At 49.9% G+C, this 21,118-nt stretch overlaps 1 protein-coding gene across 2 annotated transcripts in view; it reads left to right on the top strand.

Annotated features, from left to right (window-relative positions):
- The window catches only part of tpgs2 (tubulin polyglutamylase complex subunit 2), a 52,773-nt gene that overhangs the window by 17,207 nt on the left and 14,448 nt on the right, over positions 1–21,118 (top strand). Inside the window, exons 4-5 of one of the 2 annotated variants that reach the window (XM_072497234.1) lie at positions 2,203–2,334; positions 7,565–7,678. In XM_072497234.1, the coding sequence (XP_072353335.1) occupies positions 2,203–2,334; positions 7,565–7,678 (246 nt within the window). The remainder of the gene's footprint in view (positions 1–2,202; positions 2,335–7,564; positions 7,679–21,118) is intronic. The other variant, XM_072497235.1, reaches the window with a different exon arrangement.

The raw sequence follows: 21,118 nt of genomic DNA, 5'->3' as shown, positions 1-21,118 counted from the left end.
CCAATCCATCAATTCCTTGTAGACTTCGGACACCTTTTCCTCCCCTAGCTTGCCAATCGACTGTATCTTGTCTTGCAACCCCAGGGGCAGCAGCCCAGGAAAGGACAGCACCTCTCTCCTTACAAGGTCTCGGACTTGCAGGTACCTAAAACCGTTCCCCCGGGGCAAATCATACTCTTCCTCCAGATTCTCCAACTTCACAAATTTGCCCTCTTTGAACAGATCGCCAAACCGCTGATTCCCTTCCTGCCGCCACCCACAAAACCTCATAGCCAAACCCCCTCCCACATAAGTCTATGGTTGTAGCAGATTGGTGCCCACACCAAGGCACCCTACAGTCCCAAATGCTGCCTCTACTGCCCCCACAGACCATAGGGCCGACACCACCACTGAGCTCTGGCCGGCTAGCATGGCAGAGGTGCTGACAACAAAGTCCTCAAACATGTTCCCCTACAGGATGCCACCTTCATCCGATCCCACGACCCATTTCCTAATCATAGCAATATTTGCCAGCCAGTAGTAATTCATCACGTTCAGCAGAGCCAGCCCCCCCACCCCCGCTCCAGAAAAGCCCTCCTCACCTGTGAGGCCTCCCCCCACCCACACATATCCAGAGATCAGCACATTGACCTTCTTAAAATATGCCTTGGGGACGAGGTTCCCAAGGTGAGGTTCTGGAACACAAACAGAAAGCTTGGCAGCACCGTCTTTTTTCCTGCTTGCTCCTGCCCTGCCAGCGACAGTGGCAGCACATCCCACCTCTTGAAATCAACTTTCATCTGCTCCGCCAGCCGAGCCAGGTTTAACTTGTGCAGCTGAGCCCAATCCCGCATTATGTGGGTACCCAAGAATCTAAAGCTTACCCCCACCACCCTGAACGGCAACTCCCCATACCTCCTTTCCTGCCCTCTAGCCTCAATCGGGAGCACCTCGTTCTTCCCCATATTCAACTTGTATCCTGAAATGCCTCTAAAATCCCCATGATGCCTCCAATACTGCCCAACGGTTCTGAAATATACAGCAGCAGGTTGTGCACATACAATGGGACCTGTGCTCGACACAATCCCCATCCCCGGCTCAATCCCTCTCCAGTACCTCGTTGCCCTAAGTGCCACTGGCAGCAGCTCTATCGCCAATGACAAGAGCAACGGGGAGAGCGGCACCCCTGCCTTGTCCCCTGATGTATCCTGGACTCACTTGGTTTGTCCGCACACTCGCGGCTTATGCAGCAACTGGACCCAGTCTACAAACCCCTGCCCGAACCCAAACGCCCCAACACCTCCAGCAGGTACTCCCACTCTAGCCGATCAAACGCCTTCTCTGCGTCCATCGCCACTACTATCTCCACCTCCGCTCGATCCGAAAGCATCTTGATTACATTAAGAAGCCTCGGCACATTCGCCGTCAACTGCCTCCCCTTCACAAACCCGTTTGATCTTCACCTATCACCCTCGGGTTGCAGAACTCGATTCGCGAGGCCAGCACCTTCGCCAACAGCTTGGCGTGTACATTCAATAATGATGTCGGACGGTCCCAGCCTCTCTCTCTTCCCCCGCCCCTCTGGGTCCATCTTATCCTTGCCATCGCTCACTCTGCCAATCTCCCTCGCCTCCTCTTGCTTCCTCAACTGATGGGCCAACATCCTACTTGCTTACTCCTTGTACTCATATACTGCCCCTCTGGCCCTCCGTAACTGCCCAAACTCCATCTGGAGCCTCTGCCTCCAGGGCCTCCGGATACCACCTCTCACCCTCAAAATCTCGTTCACTCATCTTGCCATCTACACCCGCTCTGCTTTCTCCCTGTGCGCCCAAATTGTAATGAACTCCCTCCTAACCACCGCCTTGAACCCATCCCACAATGTGGCGACCAAGATCTCCCCTGTATCGTTTAGCTCCACGTAGTGCCAAATGGCTGCCCTCACCCGCTCGCACACCACCTCATCCACCAACAACCCCACATCCAGCCTCCACTACGGGCATTTGTCTATTCCCGCGCTCTGAGTGATCCTTGACTCCACCCAGCCCAGTTTGACCCAAATAACCCATCTCAAAGGCTGACACCGCCTCGGTCCCATCAGTTTTGAGACACTGTAGCTGTATTGATATAGGATACAAAGGTATGTTGCACCATGTGATTTATGGCCAAAATGATTTTTTGTTTGTTTTTGTTTTCACTGACAAAGTGGTGTTTCCGTCTTAGGCAATACCACTCAGTTGGGTACAATGATAATCAACAGCATTTCAACACTTTGTCGACTGGGCACATCTTCCATTTACAACCTGCCTAATGCACCAACTCTGGATGACCTAGAAAATGATACAGATGATGAAGGTACAATTTTGAAAAGTAGTGGTCCAATGAATCAAATAGTGTATGTTTAAAATTTTGATCTCCAGGTTTAAATAGCTGCAGTAGAGAACAACACCATTTTGATCCAAAGTAAATAGCCAGTAATATGTTTCCCGTGATATCATGGCTCAAGAGCAGCTATCAAGTCAGACTAAAGTCACAACAACTTTTATATTTCTCCTTCCTTCCCATTGTCGCTACATACACACATTTTTATTTCATCTGATGCTATACAGGTTCCTAGACAGAATGAGCATGCAAGCTACTTGTTCCTGAACCTCTATGCTGTTTTGTAGTTGCTTTGAATGCATAAGTTGACCCAGTTACTTAGCGTCCCATTTTATTTATGGCGGGGGCGGGTGCCGAGATGGAAAACCCTGTTGACAGAAGATCCTGCTGCCAGACAATTTTGGGCCACCTCCCACGCCACAAAACATATAGTGTGGGGGGGGGGGGGGGGATTTGGGATATTGTACAGTATTGTCTTGTCCCATCGCTGTCCGTTCCTTATCCTTAGCAGTTGTTGAAATTTAAAGCTAAAGTCACAAACTCTATAGCTGGCAGTGTGCAGTGATGGAGTAGTTCTCCCTCAAGTGAAACTTGGTTGTGATTTTCCTCTCTGGGAATCCCTGAGGAAGGAAAATGACTTGACTAATTTATTTTAAACCGGCGAATACCTTTGATTTTAAAATAACAGACAGAGGAATGTTATATAAAATGTATAGGACTTTCATTTCTAATGTTGCTAACAGTGCATTTTACACACTTGTGATAAACCAGACAGGTTTTGTTTATAATTTAGTTTGTTGCAGGGCATTCTACAAGAGGTATATAGAAGATAATGGTCAGTTAAGATCAATTTTAAGAATAGGTTCAAAATAAGATTGGAGATAAAGAAACAACCTTGGAGATTATTTGACCAATCAGTGATATTGGCTGATTAAGAACATAAGAACTAGGAGCAGGAGTAGGCCATCTGGCCCCTCGAGCCTGCTCCGCCATTCAATAAGATCATGGCTGATCTTTTGTGGACTCAGCTCCACTTTCTGGCCCGAACACCATCACCCTTAATCCCTTTATTCTTCAAAAAAACTATCTATCTTTATCTTAAAAACATTTAATGAAGGAGCCTCAACTGCTTCACTGGGCAAGGAATTCCATAGATTCACAACCCTTTGGGTGAAGAAGTTCCTCCTAAGCTCAGTCATAAATCTACTTCCCCTTATTTTGAGGCTTTGCCCCATAGTTTTGCTTTCACCCGCCAGTGGAAACAACCTGCCCGCATCTATCCTATCTATTCCCTTCATAATTTTATGTTTCTATAAAATCCCCCCCGCATCCTTCTAAATTCCAACGAGTACAGTCCCAGTCTACTTAACCTCTCCTCGTAATCCAACCCCTTCAGCTCTGGGATTAACCTAGTGAATCTCCTCTGCACACCCTCCAGCACCAGTACGTCCTTTCTCAGGTAAGAAGACCAAAACTGAACACAATACTCCAGGTGTGACCTCACTAACACCTTATACAATTGCAGCATAACCTCCCTAGTCTTAAACTCCATCCCTCTAGCAATGAAGGACAAAACTCCATTTGCCTTCTTAATCACCTGTAAACCAACTCATGCACTAGCACACCCAGGTCTCTCTGCACAGCAGCATGTTTTAATATTTTATCATTTAAGTAATAATCCCTTTTGCTGTTGTTCCTACCAAAATGGATAACCTCACATTTGTCAACATTGTATTCCATCTGCCAGACCCGAGCCCATTCACTTAACCTATCCAAATCCCTCTGCAGACTTCCGGTATCCTCTGCACTTTTTGCTTTACCACTCATCTCAGTGTCGTCTGCAAACCTGGACACATTGCACTTGGTCCCCAACTCCAAATCATCTATGTAAATTGTGAACAGTTGTGGGCCCAACACTGATCCCTGAGGGACACCACTAGCTCCTGATTGCCAACCAGAGAAACACCCATTAATCCCCACTCTTTGCTTTCTATTCATTAACCAATCCTCTATCCATGCTGCTACTTTACCCTTAATGCCATGCATCTTTAACTTATGCAGCAACCTTTTGTGTGGCACCTTGCCAAAAGCTTTCTGGAAATCCAGATTTACCACATCCATTGGCTCCCCGTTATCTACCGCACTGGTAATGTCCTCAAAAAATTCCACTAAATTAGTTAGGCACGACCTGCCGTTTATGAACCCATGCTGCGTCTGCCCAATGGGACAATATCCATCCAGATGCCTCGCTATTTCTTCCTTGATGATAGATTCCAGCATCTTCCCTAATACCGAAGTTAAGCTCACTGGCCTATAATTACCCGCTTTCTGCCTACCTCCTTTTTTAAACAGTGGTATCACGTTTGCTAATTTCAAATCTGCCGGGACTGTTCGACGTTTTAGTTGCTGTGAAATGAAGAGTCTAAAGTTCTTGTTCCTTTTCACCAAACACCATTTATTTCACTTCCACAGCCTCTGCACAAAACTCTTAACAACACACCACCTGACAGAGGCCACCTGAAGCCCCTTTACATATCAGTGTCAATTAATGGATACTTAACATAAATGAGACAACTAATTGCAATGTCTCTTAACCCACTACTTAACAGGGACCACCCCAGAGTCTAGTGAATTTTGGTAAATTATCACTAGTGCATTTGCAATTTCCCTAGCAATCTCTTTTAGCACCCTGGGATGCATTCCAGCAGGGCCAGGAGACCTGTCCACCTTAAGCCCCATTAGCTTGCCCATCACTACCTCCTGAGTGATAACAATCATCTCAAGGTCCTCACCTGTCACAGCCTCATTTCCATCAGTCACTGGCATGTTATTTGTGTCTTCCACTGTTCAGTTCCTCAGCCATTTCCTCCTCCCATTATTGAATCTCCCTTCTCATCCTCTAAAGGACCAATATTTACCTCAGCCGCTCTTTTTTGTTTTTTATATTTGTAGAAACTTTTACTCCGTTTTTATATTCTGAGCAAGTTTACTCTCATAATCTATCTTTTTTAGTAGCTTTCTGTTGCCCTCTAAAGATTTCCCAGTCCTCTAATCTTCCACTAATCTTTGCCACTTTGTATGCTTTTTCCTTCAATTTGATACTCTCCCTTAATTCCTTAGATATCCACAGTCGATTTTCCCTCTTTCTAACGTCCTTCCATTTTGTTGGTATATACCTTTGCTGAGAACTGTGAAAAATCGCTTGGAAGGTTCTCCACTGTTCCTCAACTGTTTCCATAAAGTCTTTGCTCCCAGTCTACCTTAGCTAGCTCTTCTCTCATCCCATTGTAATCTCCTTTTTTTAAAGCACAAAACACGAGTGTTTGATTTTACCTTCTCACCCTCTATCTGTATTTTAAATTCCACCATATTGTGATCGCTCCTTCCAAGAGGATCCCTAACTATGAGATCATTAATCAATCCTGTCTCATTACACAGGACCAGATCTAGGACTCTTGTTCCTTCGTAGGTTCCATTACATACTGTACTCTGAAACTATCGCGGATAGTTTCTATAAACTCCTCCTCAAGGCTGACTTCACTGACCTGGTTAAACCAATCGACATGTAGATTAAAATTCCCCATGATAACTGCTGTACGATTTCTACATGCATCAGTTATTTCTTTGTTTATTGCCTGCCCCACCCAAATGGATTCAACGTTATCGTCCATAGCACCGATGTCATCCCTTACTATTGCCCAGATGTCATCCTTAAATACCAGAGCGACACCACCTCCCTTACCATCCACTCTGTCCTTCCGAATAGTTTGATACCCTTGGATATTTAACTTCCAGTCGTGACAATCCTTTAACCATATTTCAGTAATGACCACTAAACCATAGTCATTCACGATGATTTGCGCCATCAACCCATTTACCTAATTCCAAATACTACGTGCATTCACGTAAAGTACACTTATATTGGCTTTTATACCTCTGTTTTGAATCTTAACACCTTGATCAGTAACCTCTCCTAAGTTATTTTTCCCCTTAACCTTTCTCCTCATTTTCCTTGTCGTTGAACCCATATCTTCATGTAACAACCTGCCGCGTTGCTTTCCATTCATGTTTTTACTTCCCGTTTTATTCCTTTTAGTATTACTAGGCCTATTCACTGAGCTCCCCTCAGTCACTACCTTTTACTGTCGCCCTTTTTGATTTTTGACTATGGCTTCTCTGCCTTACACTTTTCCCCCTTACTGCCTTTTGTTTCTGTCCCTGTTTTACTACCTTCCGACTTCCTGCATCGGTTCCCATCACCCTGCCACATTAATTTAAGCACTCCCCAACCGCGCTAGCAAATAGCCCCCCTAGGACTTCAGTTCCAGTCCTTCCCAGGTGTAACCCGTGCAGTTTGTACAGGTCCCACCTCCCCCAGAACCGGTCCCAATGCCCCAGGAATCTGAAACCCTCCCCCTGACACCATCCCTTCAGCCACGTATTCATCCTATATATACTGTCATTTCTACTCTTGACTAGCACGTGGCACCGATAGTAATCCTGAGATCACTACCTTCAAGGTCCGATTTCTTAACTTCCTTCCTAGCTCCCTGTATTCTGCTTTTCGGACCTCATCCCTTTTTTTACCTATGTCGTTTGTACCGATGTGTATCACGACCACTGGCTGTTCACCCTCCTCTTCCAGAATGTCCTGTACCCGCTCCGAAACACCCTTGACCCAACACCAGGGAGGCAACATGCCATCCTGGAGTCTCGTTTGTGGCCACAGAAACGCCTGTCTATTCCCCTTACAATTGAATCCCCTATAACTATTGCACTGTCACTCTTATCACCCCTCCCCTCTGCAGCAGAACCAACCGTGGTGCCACGAGTTTGGCTGTTGCTGTTTTCCCGAGAGGCCATTCCCCTCAACTGTATCCAAAGTGGTATATCTGTTGAGAATGGCCACAGGAGATTCCTGCACTATAGTAATAATCGCTTATTGCACAAGTCGGCTTCAATGAAGTTACTGTGAAAAGCCCCTAGTCACCACATTCCGGTGCCTGTTCGGGGAGGCTGGTCATTCCGTTTTCTACACTTTTGTGTAAAATGATGACTGAACTTTCTTACTGACCACCCCCCCACCCCCACAACCAAATTGTATTTGTAATTAATAGGCATTGGTTATGTGAACTGCAGTTCAAATGAGATGAAAATATGTTTTTTGATGGGCTTTACTCTATTATTAGCCTTTTTTTTTAAGGTAAAGAAGAACGTGTGGAGAAGCCCCATTTTAATTCACAGTGTCGAATATTTGAGCTGGATTGTTGCAATGGGAATGGGAAAGTCTGCCTGGTTTATAAAAACATCCAATCAGGTATTTAAAAAAAATCTAATTCTACAGGATGGTGTTGTAAACAAATATAGCTGCTGGAAAATAAAACACTTAAATGGGAGGCAAGGGTCCTTCAGTAGGCGTCCCTCTTGTCTGAAAAATTAGCCAGCATTAGGGGCTCTCTTCTGGTTTTTGTTCTTAAATTTGAAGTAGATGCAATAATGACAACCCCCTCTCCCCGGTGCTGATGTTCAATTTTCCTTGAAGAAGCCGATGAACGGCTGCCACCTCCGAGCAAACCCCTGAGTTGAACCTCTCAAGGCGAACTTGATCTTTTCCAGCCTGAGAAACTTTGCCATGTCGCTGACCCACACTCCTGACTTTGGAGGTTCCGAGCCCCTCCACCCCAGCAAAATCCGTCTCCAGGCCACCAGGGAGGAGAAGGCCTGATCATCAGGCCCCCCCCCCCCCCCCCCCCCCCCCCCCCCCCCCCCGGGGTTGACGTGCCATCTTTGAGATGATATGGTAAACCAAAGCCCCATTTACCACTCGAGCAGGCATAAACAATCCCATGGCACTATTTCAAAGAGGAGCAGGTGACTTCTCCCCAGTGTCCTAGCCAACATTTATCTCTCAACCAGCATTACATCTGGTCATTTTCACATTGCTAGTTGTGAGACCTTACTCAGGTTCTTCAATTCCCCAACTATAATTGACTGTACTTCAAAACTAAGTTGATGGCTACAAATTGCTTTATGATGTCCTACAATCATCATTGCTCATTGATACTGTGTATATGCAAGTTTTCTTTCAATTTTTTTTCGTAAAACTTTTCCATTGAAAATTGTCAGTTTGGTGCTTGCTGAAAGTATTGTCATTTTTCTCTTACAATGGAAATCAATATTTCTGCCAACTACATCCTATGTTGGTATACTATTAGCATGCATATATGAGTAGCGTTCAAAAAATCAGGTGGTGTGCAGTTTAGCCTCAATGGCAGTGACTGGGCCAATAAACACAGGATTTTTATTGCATGTTGTCTTAGCTGTTTAATAGATGAGTTGTTTAAACTTGTGCATTTCATGCCTTGTTTGAGCTGGTGACATTAATTCATTGATTAAATAAATGATGTGATTAACTGTTCTTTGGCTACTTTTTCTTGGTGTTGGATCATTAAGATGATATAATCATAAGATCACCATTGAATGTTTTGTTTTAATAGTACTTGAAAGAGTGCCGATTTCGGACTTAGATGAGGGCAACCTTGAGGTGCAGTTTGCTTAAAATTATACTTGAGGAATTGAATCACTATTTTGCTTAAACAAAGATATGTGGTACCTACCCAGTGTGGAAGGCCTTGGATGACCATGCATGCAGGATATATTCTCAACTGCTGATATTCAAACTCAACATTTAAGAGCTTGAGGAGCAACTGTTGTGCTCAGTTACATACGCAAAAGAGAAGGGTTCCTGTAAAGCATTTTGCAGGGTAGTCACTCCAAAGACCAAGATAGTAAGGAAGGGATGATGAGGAGTAGGAGGAGGCAGTGAAAGTAAGTTGATCAAATCAACAGACATGTCTGAGTTCCCTGTACATAAAAGCACAAAGTATTGGGGTGAATTACAGGCACAAATTGATGTGAGAGTGGGAGGAGGAGTCGAGAGGGGACAATTAATGGAAAGGAGACTGAAGAAAATGTAGACTATTTAGGAGAACATGCAGTAACTTTAATTGTCCTGAAGATGGGATAGGATAAAAGTAATGCAAATGGCAAAGAAGAGAAATGGCAGGACCAGTTACTTGATCGTTGTGTTTTGATTCAGCAAAAAAAAAAAGACCATGCAGGATCTAGTCCTAACAATAAGGATAGGAAACTCTTGAGAAGCATCTAAAGCATAATAGTCAAGCGTGCAAGCACTTAGTGGGCAGCACGGTAGCACAGCGGCTAGCACCGTTGCTTCGCAGCTCCAGGGTCCCGGGTTCAATTCCAGCTTGGGTCACTGTCTGTGCGGAGTCTGCACGTTTTCTCTGTGTCTGCGTGGGTTTCCTCCGGGTGCCCCAGTTTCCTCCCACAAGTCCCGAAAGATGTGCTGTTAGGTAATTTGGATATTCTGAATTCTCCCTCTGTATACTCGAACAGGTGCCGGAGTGTGGCCAATGGGGGCTTTTCACGGTAACTTCATTGCAGAGTTATTGTAAGCCTACTTGTGACAAAGATTATTATTGACTCAAAATAAACCAATTTCATGTGAGATAGGTAGAAACCCAGACCCGATTGAAGTGTTGGGCAGCACGGTAGCATTGTGGATAGCACAATTGCTTCACAGCTCCAGGGTCCCAGGTTCGATTCCGGCTTGGGTCACTGTCTGTGCGGAGTCTGCACATCCTCCCCGTGTATGCGTGTGTTTCCTCCGGGTGCTCCGGTTTCCCCCCACAGTCCAAAGATGTGCAGGTTAGGTGGATTGGCCATGATAAATTGCCCTTAGTGTCCAAAATTGCCCTTAGTGTTGGGTGGGGTTACTGGGTTATGGGGATAGGGTGGAGGTGTGGACCTTGGGTAGGGTGCTCTTTCCAAGAGCTGGTGCAGACTCGATGGGCCAAATGGCCTTCTTCTGCACTGTAAATTCTATGTAAAATTTTATGTAAATTCTATGTTATGAGACACCGACGAACCAACACGGCTGCGAATGGTACAACGCAGTTTTATTTCATTTAACTATTGACATAGTAAACTCAGGTACTCAGCACATGGTGACCGTCTGAGTGGCTGGCAAATGAGGTCTGTGCCCTGAGCCATCTCCTGATGGACTGCCCAGGAAGTGTTGTGTTCCTTGTTTTGTACTGTGTATGCTCTTGTCTGTGATTGGCTGTCATGTTGTGTGTGCTAATTGGTCCGTTGATCTGTCCATCATTATGTATGTGTGTATGTGCTGTGATGTTCACTTGAATATCGTGACATCCCCCCTTTTTTACAAGGTTATGTGCCTACATGGTTATAAATGGAGATGTGTACTGAGTGCAGCTAAATGTGTGTGTGTGTGTAATATTTACAGCATGTACATGGGGCTTAACTATATACAAGGGGCGATGTCGGGTGTGACGTAATAATGAGGTTGTACCATAACAAAGAACGGGGAAATGTGGAACGATAAAACAAATTCCTGTAACGATAAGAACATAAACATGTTAATACAGTGGTTGCATGAGTTCAACGTGTAAACAGTCTCATAAGTCCAGTCTAGTCGGTGGGCGACGCATTCGAGTTGACCGCCTCAAGGGTAGGGATGGAACCACCGGCTGAGGTGCGGGCCTGGCCACGGGCGACGACGGAAGGGGCATGGTAGCAGGCAGCTGCACAAGTCGCTATCAGGAACAACAGGAGGACACGGTGTCAGTGTAAGGTCTCGTAGCGAGCGTGGAAGTAGGCGAAGAGCCCGGCGATTGCGCCTACGAACGGATCCATCAGGCATGCGAACCAGGAACGAGCGGGGAGCCACGCGTCGGAGAACTTCGGCGGGTGCTGACCAGCCACCTTCTGGTAGGTGGATGCGGACTTCGTCTCCAGGGACCAGGGCGGGAAGATCAGTTGCCCATGTGTCATATGACCTCTTCTGGCGACCGCGCTGCAGTTGCATCCTGTGCAGTACCGGAGCATGGTCTATCGCGGGTGCCAGATGGAAGGCACAGTGGTCCTGAGGGCGCGACCCATCAGCAGCTGGGCTGGTGAGAGACCAGTGGCTAGTGGGGCTGAGCGATTGGCCAGCAGGGCGAGGCAGAAATCCGATCTGGCAGCAGCAGCCTTGCAGAGGAGCCGCTTTACAATGTGAACGCCTTTCCATTGGACGGGAGGTGCAGAGGGCTAGACGTCACGTGTGTGAAGCCATACGAGGCAGCAAACGATGACCATTCCTGGCTGGCGAAACAGGGCCCATTGTCCGACATGACAGTCATCGGAATGCCGTGGCGAGCGAATGTGTCTTTGCAAGCCCTTATGACAGCAGACAACGTCAAATCATGCGGGTGTATGACTTCTGGGTAGTTGGAGAAGTAGTCAACGATGATGACATAGTCCCTGCCGAGCGCGTGAAATAGGTCCACACCCACCTTCGCCCAGGGGGACGTCACCAGCTCATGGGGCAGAAGCGTTTCAGGAGGTTGCGCCGGCTGAAACCTTTGGCAGGTGGGACAGTTGAGCACCATGTTGGCAATATCGTCACTGATGCCCGGCCAGTATACCGCCTCTCGGGCCCTCTGTCTGCACTTCTCGACCCCCAGGTGGCCTTTGTGTAGTTAGTTGAGAACCAGCTTGTGCATGCTGTGCGGAATCACAATCCGGTCCAGCTTCAGAAGGACACCATCAATGACGGCCAGGTCGTCTCGGACATTGTAGAACTGCGGGCACTGCCCTTTGAGCCACCCTCCCGTCATGTGGCGCATCACACGTTGTAGAAGGGGGTCGGCCGCAGTCTCTCGGTGATTTGCCGATGTCAAGGCCACCTGCGCCTCGACCTGACATACAAACCCCTCCGAATCTGGCGGCGTGCTCACTGCTCTGGATAGGGCATCCGCAACGATGAGTCCCTTCCCTGGGGTGTAGACCAGTTGGAAGTCGTACCTCCTGAGTTTCAGTAGGATGCGCTGGAGGCGAGGGGTCATCTCGTTCAGGTCCTTGTTTATGATGCTGACCAGGGGGCGGTGGTCAGTCTCAACAGTGAACCGGGGAAGACCACACACACAATCATGGAACTTGTCTAAACCGGTTAGCAAGCCCAGGCACTCCTTTTCGATCTGCGCGTAGCGCTGCTCTGTGGGGGTCATGGCTCGCGATGCATAGGCAACTGGGGCCCATGACGCCGTGTCATCACGCTGCAGGAGCACTGCCCCAATGCCGGACTGGCTGGCATCAGTCAAGATTTTGGTGGCACGAGACGTGTCAAAAAACGCCAATACCGGTGCAGTGGTGAGTTTGAGTTTGAGCTCCTCACATTCCAGCTGGGGTGTGTGTTGCCACTGGAACTCTGTGGACTTTTTGACGAGGTGGCGCAGAGCTGTCGTGTGGGAGGCAAGGTTGGGAATGAACTTCCCCAGGAAGTTGACCATGCCAAGGAAGCGTAGCACTGCTTTCTTGTCTGCCGGCTGCGCATGGCTGTGATGGCGCTCACCTTGTCTACATCCGGACGGACCCCTGGAACTTCAGCTCGGTTTGGCCAAAGGAACACTTGGCTCGGTTGAGGCGCAGGCCGTTTTCCCGTATGCGGGCAAAAACGAGTTGGAGACGATATATGTGCTCCTGTGGTGTGGTGGACCAGATGATGACGTCGTCCAGGTATACGCGCACCCCTTCGGTGCCTTCCATCATCTGCTCCATGATCCTATGAAAGACCTCGGATGCCGAGATGATGCCAAATGGCATCCGGTTGTAGCAGGTGCACAGCTTTCGGCTGGACGGATCAAGTTGGATCTGCCAAAACCCCCTAGAGGCATCCAGTTTCGTAAATCTTTTCTCCTGGGCCATTTCGATCGTGATCTCCTCCCGTTTGGGTATGGGATAATGTTCCCTCATGATATTGTTATTGAGGTCTTTTTGGTCAATACATATCCGCAGCGCGCCGGAGGGCTTCTTGACACACACCATGGAGCTGACCCACGGCGTGGGCTCCGTGACCCTGGATAGGACCTCTTGGTCCTGGAGGTCCTGCAGCTGCTGCTTGAGGTGGTCATTGAGTGGCGCAGGGACTCTGCGGGGTGCGTGAATGACCAGGATGGCGTCTGGTTTGAGGCAAATTCGGTAGGGATATGGCAGTGTTCCCATGCCCTCGAATGCCTCCTGGTTGTGGGCGAGGAGCGATTGGAGCTGTGCGTTGAACTCTGCATCCGGGAAGTCAGACGTGCCATCTGGAGAGAGAGAGAGAGTGGACTCGTTGCACGAGGTGGAGAGCCTTGCATGCCTGTGCGCCTAGCAGGGAGTCCTTCGATGAGCCGACTATCTCGGAACGAGAGTGTGGCCATGTGTGTGTTGTGTGTCACCTGGAGCTGGCAGGATCCCATAGCCAGGATAACGTTCCCGTTGTAGTCGACCATCTTGCACTGGGACGGCCGGATTGGTGGTCTGACCTTCATGGCGTAGAAGGCTGACCATGCTATGAGGTTGGCGGAGGCGCCAGTGTCCAGGCGGAAAGTGATCGGCGATCGGTTGACCGTCAGGGTGGCACACCATTCATCACCCGGATTGATCGTGTTGACTCGGTTCCCATCAATGACCGCAACCTGGAAGGCGTCTCGGTCATCTGTGTCACCGGTCTGGATGTCGTCTGGGCACGATTCGTAATGGGGAGGCTGAATGGTCCGCACGTCCCTGCGAGGTTGTCGGAGATGTGGAAGATTGACAGGTTGAGCTGCTCAACATTAGGCAGCGTAGTGGCCGACCTTGCCACAGCGTAGGCATTGTCGGGTTCTTGCGGGACATTGCCATTTTAAATGTGCAGCTCCACAGTTGCCGCACGTCGTGACGTCATGGCGTTCGTTGCGCCACTGCGCATGCGCAGTTCGGTCTTGCGTCGAGCGCGCCTGCGCATCACGCCCCTCAGTGTTGCCGTAGGTTTTGGCGCGCAGAAGCGCGGGAGGCCTCAAAGCGCGCGAAACGGCCCGCGGGCCGGGAGGAGCTCGATCGCCTGGACCCGTTCGGCCTCGTGGGCACCTGGCTCGCCGATCCGGTCGCGTAGGACCCCCTCCGCTCCGATTCGGTCGCCTGAAATTGGGCATAGCTGCTAGTCGCGTTCATTCCGGTGCCTGATCGGGTACACGGAGGGAGAATTCAGAATATCCAAATTACCTAACAGCACGTCTTTCGGGACATGTGGGAAGAAACCGGAGCACCCGGAGGAAACCCACACAGACACAGGGAGAACGTGCAGACTCCGCACAGACAGTGATCCAAGCTGGGAATCAAACCTGGAACCCTGGCGCTATGAAGCAACAGTGCTAACCACTGTGCTAACGTGCCGCCCACTGCACAACTGCTTCTTGAAACCATACAATGTTTTGGACTCAACTACCTCTTTGGTAACAAATTCTACAGGCTCACCACTCTCTGGGTGAAGATATTTCCCCTCATCTTTGTACTAAATGGTCTACCCCGTATCCTCAGACTCTGACCTCTGGTTCTGGGCACACCCACCATTGGGAACTGTTGCTCTTTTTAACCTTAGTCTATTGGCTCTGATTACGTCACCTTTGCTCATGCATCGCCAGGTATCTTTATGATACCGCCACGTGGTTCAAGTTCAGGTTATGATTAATAATACAGCACACCGCTTAAAAAGGGTTAAAACAACGGTCATTTATTATATACAACAAGCAATATTAATACCCTAATACTACTTTCTATATAATAAACCTATCACTACTGGCCAATACTTAACTTAGGAAGAGCCCACCAGGTCAGGGAAACGAATGGCTTGTCCAATCAGATCTGGCCCACGGGATTCAAAAGGCTGCTACAGGTCGGTGGCTAGGTGTCTCTACCGGATAGCGATCGCTGGATTCAAACTTACGATACACGGTGGCTGGTCTTGCGAAGGTCTCGAGCAGGCGAAGATGAGAGAGAGAGAGATCTGAACTTGGACCTTTTCTTTTATAGGGCCCACGGGCTTCCCGCCTCCCGGGGCGGCCCTTGACCCTGAGTCCCAATTGATTGGATTCTGTCCCCAGTCACTGGGGTCGATGTGTCCAATGGTGAGGCGATTCCTCGATTTGGGGGGGGGGGGGGTCGTTCACCTGTCATTGTTTCGGCCACTGCAGGCGCCGACAGGTCTGGCCCGGTATTCAATTGCTAATATGTTGCAATTGTTCCCGGGGATAGCCGATTTAACTGTGGATGTCTGAATAGATGGGCTGCAAACAGTCCCGAATGCAACTGCAAATACCTGGGTTGATGGGCTGTTGATAGCCCTGAGTATCGATCTGGGCTAACTTCCCAGAGCCGAATATGCAATACTGTCTGCAGCTGCCTGCTTGTGTCTTCTTAGCTGCTTTTCCCAGCAGTCTTTCGGGTTAGCCATTTTAAACTGGGTTTTGGCCAGATTAATCGGAACGCAGCCATTTTACGTGGCTACAGAACATCCTACCTGCATCAACCCTATCCAGTCCTGTCAGAATTTTATAGTTTCTAACAGTCCCCCACCCCTCATTCTTCTGAAATCCAGCGAATACAATCCTAATTGATTCCATCTCTCCTCCTCGTCAGTCAGTCCTGTCATCCCAGGAATCAGTCTGGGACTTCCGGTTGCGGCGATGTGGAGCTAAGCCGCACATTTCGGCAGCTCCCGCTATAACGGACTTTTGGGCTCTCCAGAGGAGCCCCAACGGAAATTTTTTGATTTACTCCCGTGTGGGAAGGTGAAGTACGTTGTATGGTGGAAATTAGCGGTGGAGCGTCGGAGAAAGAGGCTCTGGAGCAGCGGCAAAAACGAGAGGGGAAAAACAAGATGGCGGAGGGCGGAGATTGAGCAGCATGGGGGCTGGACCAGCAGGAGTTCCTTAAGCGCTGTGTGGAGGAGCTTAAAAAGGAGGTGCTGGCGCCAATGCTGTTGGCGATCAAGGGGCTGAAGGAGACCCAGAAAGCCCAGGCGGTGGAGCTTCGTGAGGTGAGGGATAAAACGAATGAGAACGAGGACGAGATCCTGGACCTGGCGGTAAAAATGGAGGCGCACGAGGCGGTGCACAGGAGGTGGGCCGAGAGACTCGAGGTCCTGGAGAACAGGTCGAGGAGGAAGAATCTCCAGATTCTGGGTCTCCCCGAAGGAGTGGAGGGAGCTGGTGCCGGGGCGTATGTGAGTACGATGCTCCAGTCGGAGCCACTCGGAGGCCACTCCGAGCCCCTGGAGCTGGAAGGGGCTCACCGGGTCCTGGCGAGGAGACCCAAGGCTGATGAGCCACCAAGGGCGATAGTGGCAAGGTTCCATCGCTTCGCGGACAAAGAAAGGTGGCAAGGAGGAGAGCTGGCATCAACCGGGCTAAGGGGCAGCACGGTAGCCTTGTGGATAGCACAATTGCTTCACAGCTCCAGGGTCCCAGGTTCGATTCCGGCTTGGGTCACTGTCTGTGCGGAGTCTGCACATCCTCCCCGTGTGTGCGTGGGTTTCCTCCGGGTGCTCCGGTTTCCTCCCACAGTCCAAAGATGTGCAGGTTAGGTGGATTGGCCATAATAAATTGCCCTTAGTGTCCAAAATTGCCCTTAGTGTTGGGTGGGGTTACTGGGTTATGGGGATGGGGTGGCGGTGTTGACCTTGGGTAGGGTGCTCTTTCCAAGAGCCGGTGCAGACTCGATGGGCCGAATGGCCTCCTTCTGCACTGTAAATTCTATGATGATGATCTATGAAGGCGGTGCTGCACAAAAAAAGGAGTCCGGTTCGGCATGCTGCAGCCTGTGGGTCACTTATCAGGACCGACACCATTATTTTGAAACGCCAGAAGAGGCTTGGACCTTTATCCAGACGGAAAAAGTGGACTCGAACTGAGGGGCTGTGGTTTATGGGGGGGATGTTGGTTGTATACGGGGTTGTAAATATGAGCAAAGAATATTTCATGGGTGGGATGATGGATGGGGATGTGGGTAGAGTTCTGGTTAAAATTCCCCCCTTGTTTTCTTCTTTTTTGTAGACGAGATGATGGGAAAAGTGGGCGTCGGTGCTGGAGGGAGGTAAGACTCGGGAATGGGGGAACTGGGACAATGGCCGCAACAGGAGCTGTGCCACAGGGGGCGGGGCTGGCTCAGGAAAGCGCAGGCTTTTTCCCGCGCTGGGTGGGGGGGGGGGGGGGGGGGGGGGGGATGGAGGAAGGTAAGGAGGAAGAGAGACTCCCATACGGGGGAGATCAATGGGAAGGCGGGGGAAGCCGGGGTAGGCAGAAGTCAGCTGACTCACGGAAGTAATATGGGGGGAGCAAAAGTGCTAGATGCGGATCTGGCGAGGAGGGAAGGGGAGGACATTAGGGTTGCTGCTGCACTGTCTGAGGGGGAACTGAACATGGAAGAGATGGTCGGGGCGGGGGTTCCCCTTCTGGGGGACTGGAGGGTGCGGGAGGCGCGGGCACGGGACTGGCGTAAGGTAGGAGATGGCTAGTCGATTGGGGGGGGTAGCCCCCCAATCTGGCTGATCACGTGGAATGTGAGAGGCCTAAATGGGCCGGTTAAGAGGGCCTGAGTGTTCGCGCACCTAAAGGGCTGAAGGCAGACGTGGCCATGCTGCAGGAGACACATCTGAAGGTGGCAGGTCAGGTTAAGGAAGGGATGGGTAGGACAGGTGTTCCATTCGGGGCTGGATGCGAAGAATAGAGGGGTGGCAATACTGGTGGGGAAGCGGGTGTCGTTTGAGGCCGAGAACATAGTAGCGGACAATGGAGGCCGATACGTGATGGTGAGCGGTAGGTTGCAGGGGACGGAGGTGGTACTGGTGAATGTATATGCCCCGAACTGGGACAATGCTGGATTCATGAAACGGATGTTGGGGCGTATTCCAGACCTGGAGGTAGGGAGCTTGATAATGGGTGGGGATTTTAACACGGTGTTGGACCCAGCATTAGATCGTTCCAGATCTAGGACGGGGAAGAGGCCGGCTGCGGCCAAGGTGCTTAGGGGGTTTATGGATCAGATGGGGGGAGTAGATCCATGGAGATTTGCCAGGGCTTTGGCCAGAGAATTTTTTCTCCCACGTACATAAGGCCTACTCCCGGATAGATTTTTTTGTTCTGGGCAGGGCATTGATCCCGAAAGTGGAGGGAACGGAGTATTCGGCCATAGCCATTTCAGACCATGCCCCGCATTGGGTGGGGCTAGAGCTGGGGGAGGAGAGGGACCAACGCCAGTTGTGGTGGTTGGCTCTGGGACTGCTGGCAGTCGAAGTGTGTGGGAGGGTGCGGGGGTGCATCGAAAGGTATCTGGAGGCCAACGTCAATGGGGAGGTGCTGGTGGGAGTAGTATGGGAGGCGCTGAAGGCGGTGGTCAGGGAGAGTTAATCTCCATCAGGGCTCATAGGGTGAAGAGAGAGGGCAGGGAAAGGGAGAGGTTAGTGGGGGTGATTTTAAGGGTGGACAGGAGATATGCAGAGGCTCCTGATGAGGGACTACTCCGGGAGAGACAAAGTCTCCAGACGGCGTTTGACCTGTTGACCACAGGGAAGGCAGAGGCACAGTGGAGGAAGGCACAGGGGGCGATATATGAATATGGGGAGAAGGCGAGTCGGATGCTGGCACATCAGCTCCGTAAGAGGATGGCAGCAAGGGAAATAGGTGGAATCAAGGATGGCAGGGGAACTACGGTGCGGAGTGCGGTGAAAGTGAATGAGGCATTCAAGGCCTTTTACGAGGAACTGTATAGGTCCCAGCCCCTGACAAATATAAATTTCTTTACCCGTCAGTCTGGCCTCAATAAAAGTCGAGATGGATTTGCAGGTACAGCATTAGTTATTTTATTTGACTTGTAAGCCTGATTCATTTCACAGAGGCACAGGACACAGGACTAGTCTCCTATACCCTGGGAAAGCGAATGAACAAGGAGACAAAGGGATTTCTGCAAATACATTCAAATGGTATCAAGTTTCACATACACGATTCCCATAGGTCATCCTATACCCCTCCTGACCTGGCCATACATCCTGATTGGCTCACTTCTCATCCCTTCCTCTGGCCCCCTTATTACCCAGCATCCTTTTCTCCTCCTTTGCTGGACACACCTCCTTCTTGCTTTGCCATGCGGTCTGAAATCCTTTGTCTGTGAACACACCAGAATGAGACTGGCCTATCTCTACTTTACAGTAACTAATATCTCTAAAGTAACTATTTTATATCACATTTGTCACCCCCAGGGGGAAAAGAGGGGATGCGACGATTCTTGGACCAACTGAGGTTCCCGAGGGTGGAGGAGCAGGAGGTGCCTGGTTTGGGGGCGCCAATTGGGGTGGAGGAGATGGTTAAAGGACTGGGGAGCATGCAGGCAGGGAAGGCCCCGGGGCCGGATGGGTTCCCGGTGGAGTTTTGTAGGAAGTTTGTAGACCTGTTAGCCCCGTTGCTGGTAAGGATCTTCAATGAAGCAAGGGAGGGGGTCCCTGCCCCCGACAATGTCGAAGGCGACGATCTCTTTGATCTTGATGCGGGATAAGGGCACCCGCTGCAATGTGGGTCGTATAGACCAATCTCGCTCCTCAACACTAAGTTGCTGGCAAAAATGTTGGCTACGAGGATTGAGGACTGTGTCCCGGGGGTGATTCACGGAGACCAGACGGGATTCGTAAAGGGTAGGCAGCTAAATACCAATGTGCGAAGGCTCCTAAATGTGATAATGCCATCGGTGGAGGGAGAGGCGGAGATAGTGGCAGCCATGGACGCGGAGAAGGCCTTTGACCGAGTAGAGTGGGAGTATCTCTGGGAAGTGTTGAGGAGGTTTGGGCTCGGGGAGGGTTTATTAGTTGGGTCAAGCTCCTGTATAGAGCCCCGGTGGCGAGTGCGGTCACGAACCGGCGGAGGTCAGAGTATTTCCGGCTGTATCGAGGGACGAGGCAGGGGTGCCCCCTGTCCCCTCTGCTGTTTGCATTGGCAATTGAACCTTTGGCCATGGCGTTAAGGGAGTCGGGGAAATGGAAGGGGGTGGTCCGAGGGGGAGTGCAGGGGGCGAAAGAGGCCGGCATTCTGGCCTTTGCGTCCCTAGTAGCCCGGCGAAGGATCTTGTTAATGTGGAAAGAGGCGAAGCCCCCCAGCGTGGAGGCCTGGATAAATGATATGGCAGGGTTTATCAAGTTGGAGAGGATAAAGTTTGCCTTGAGAGGGTCTGCGCAGGGGCTCTACAGGCGGTGGCAACCGTTCCTAGACTATCTCGCGGAGCGTTAGATGAAGGTCGGACAGCAGCAACAGCAACCCGGGGGAGGAGGGGGGGGGGGGAGGAGGGAGGGAGGGGGAAGGTTTTTTTTTCTGGGGGGCATTTGAGCAAGAAAACACATGAATGATCCAGAAAACTGACATGTACAGGAGGAATCCAATGTACAAAGTTCTGTATCATATTGACTTGCCATGTTCATGTCTTGCTATGCGAGCTTTCTTCCTTTTTGTTTTGTTATGGGGGTGGGGGGGGGGTTGTTGTATTGTTGAAGATTTTGTTAATGAACTCTTAATAAACATTTTTTTAAAAAAGGAATCAGTCTGGTAAACCTTCGCTACACACCTCTATAGCTAACATCCTTCCTCATATAAGGAGCCCAAAACTCCACACACTATTCCATGTGTGGCCTCACCAAGGCCCTGTATAATTGCAGTTAGACTTGTACTCAAATCTTCCCGCAATGAAGACCAGCATACCATTAGCCTTCTTTACCGCCTGCTGCACCTGCATGCTTGCCTTCAGTGAAAAATGAAAATCGCTTGTTGTCGCAAGTAGGCTTCAATGAAGTTACTGTGAAAAGCCCCTAGTCGCCACAATCCGGCGCCTGTTCGGG

The sequence above is a fragment of the Scyliorhinus torazame genome, chromosome 3 (genome assembly GCF_047496885.1).
Source record: "Scyliorhinus torazame isolate Kashiwa2021f chromosome 3, sScyTor2.1, whole genome shotgun sequence".
In the NCBI taxonomy this organism is placed as follows: Eukaryota; Metazoa; Chordata; class Chondrichthyes; order Carcharhiniformes; family Scyliorhinidae; genus Scyliorhinus; species Scyliorhinus torazame.
This window is presented reverse-complemented; position numbering and strand designations above follow the sequence as displayed.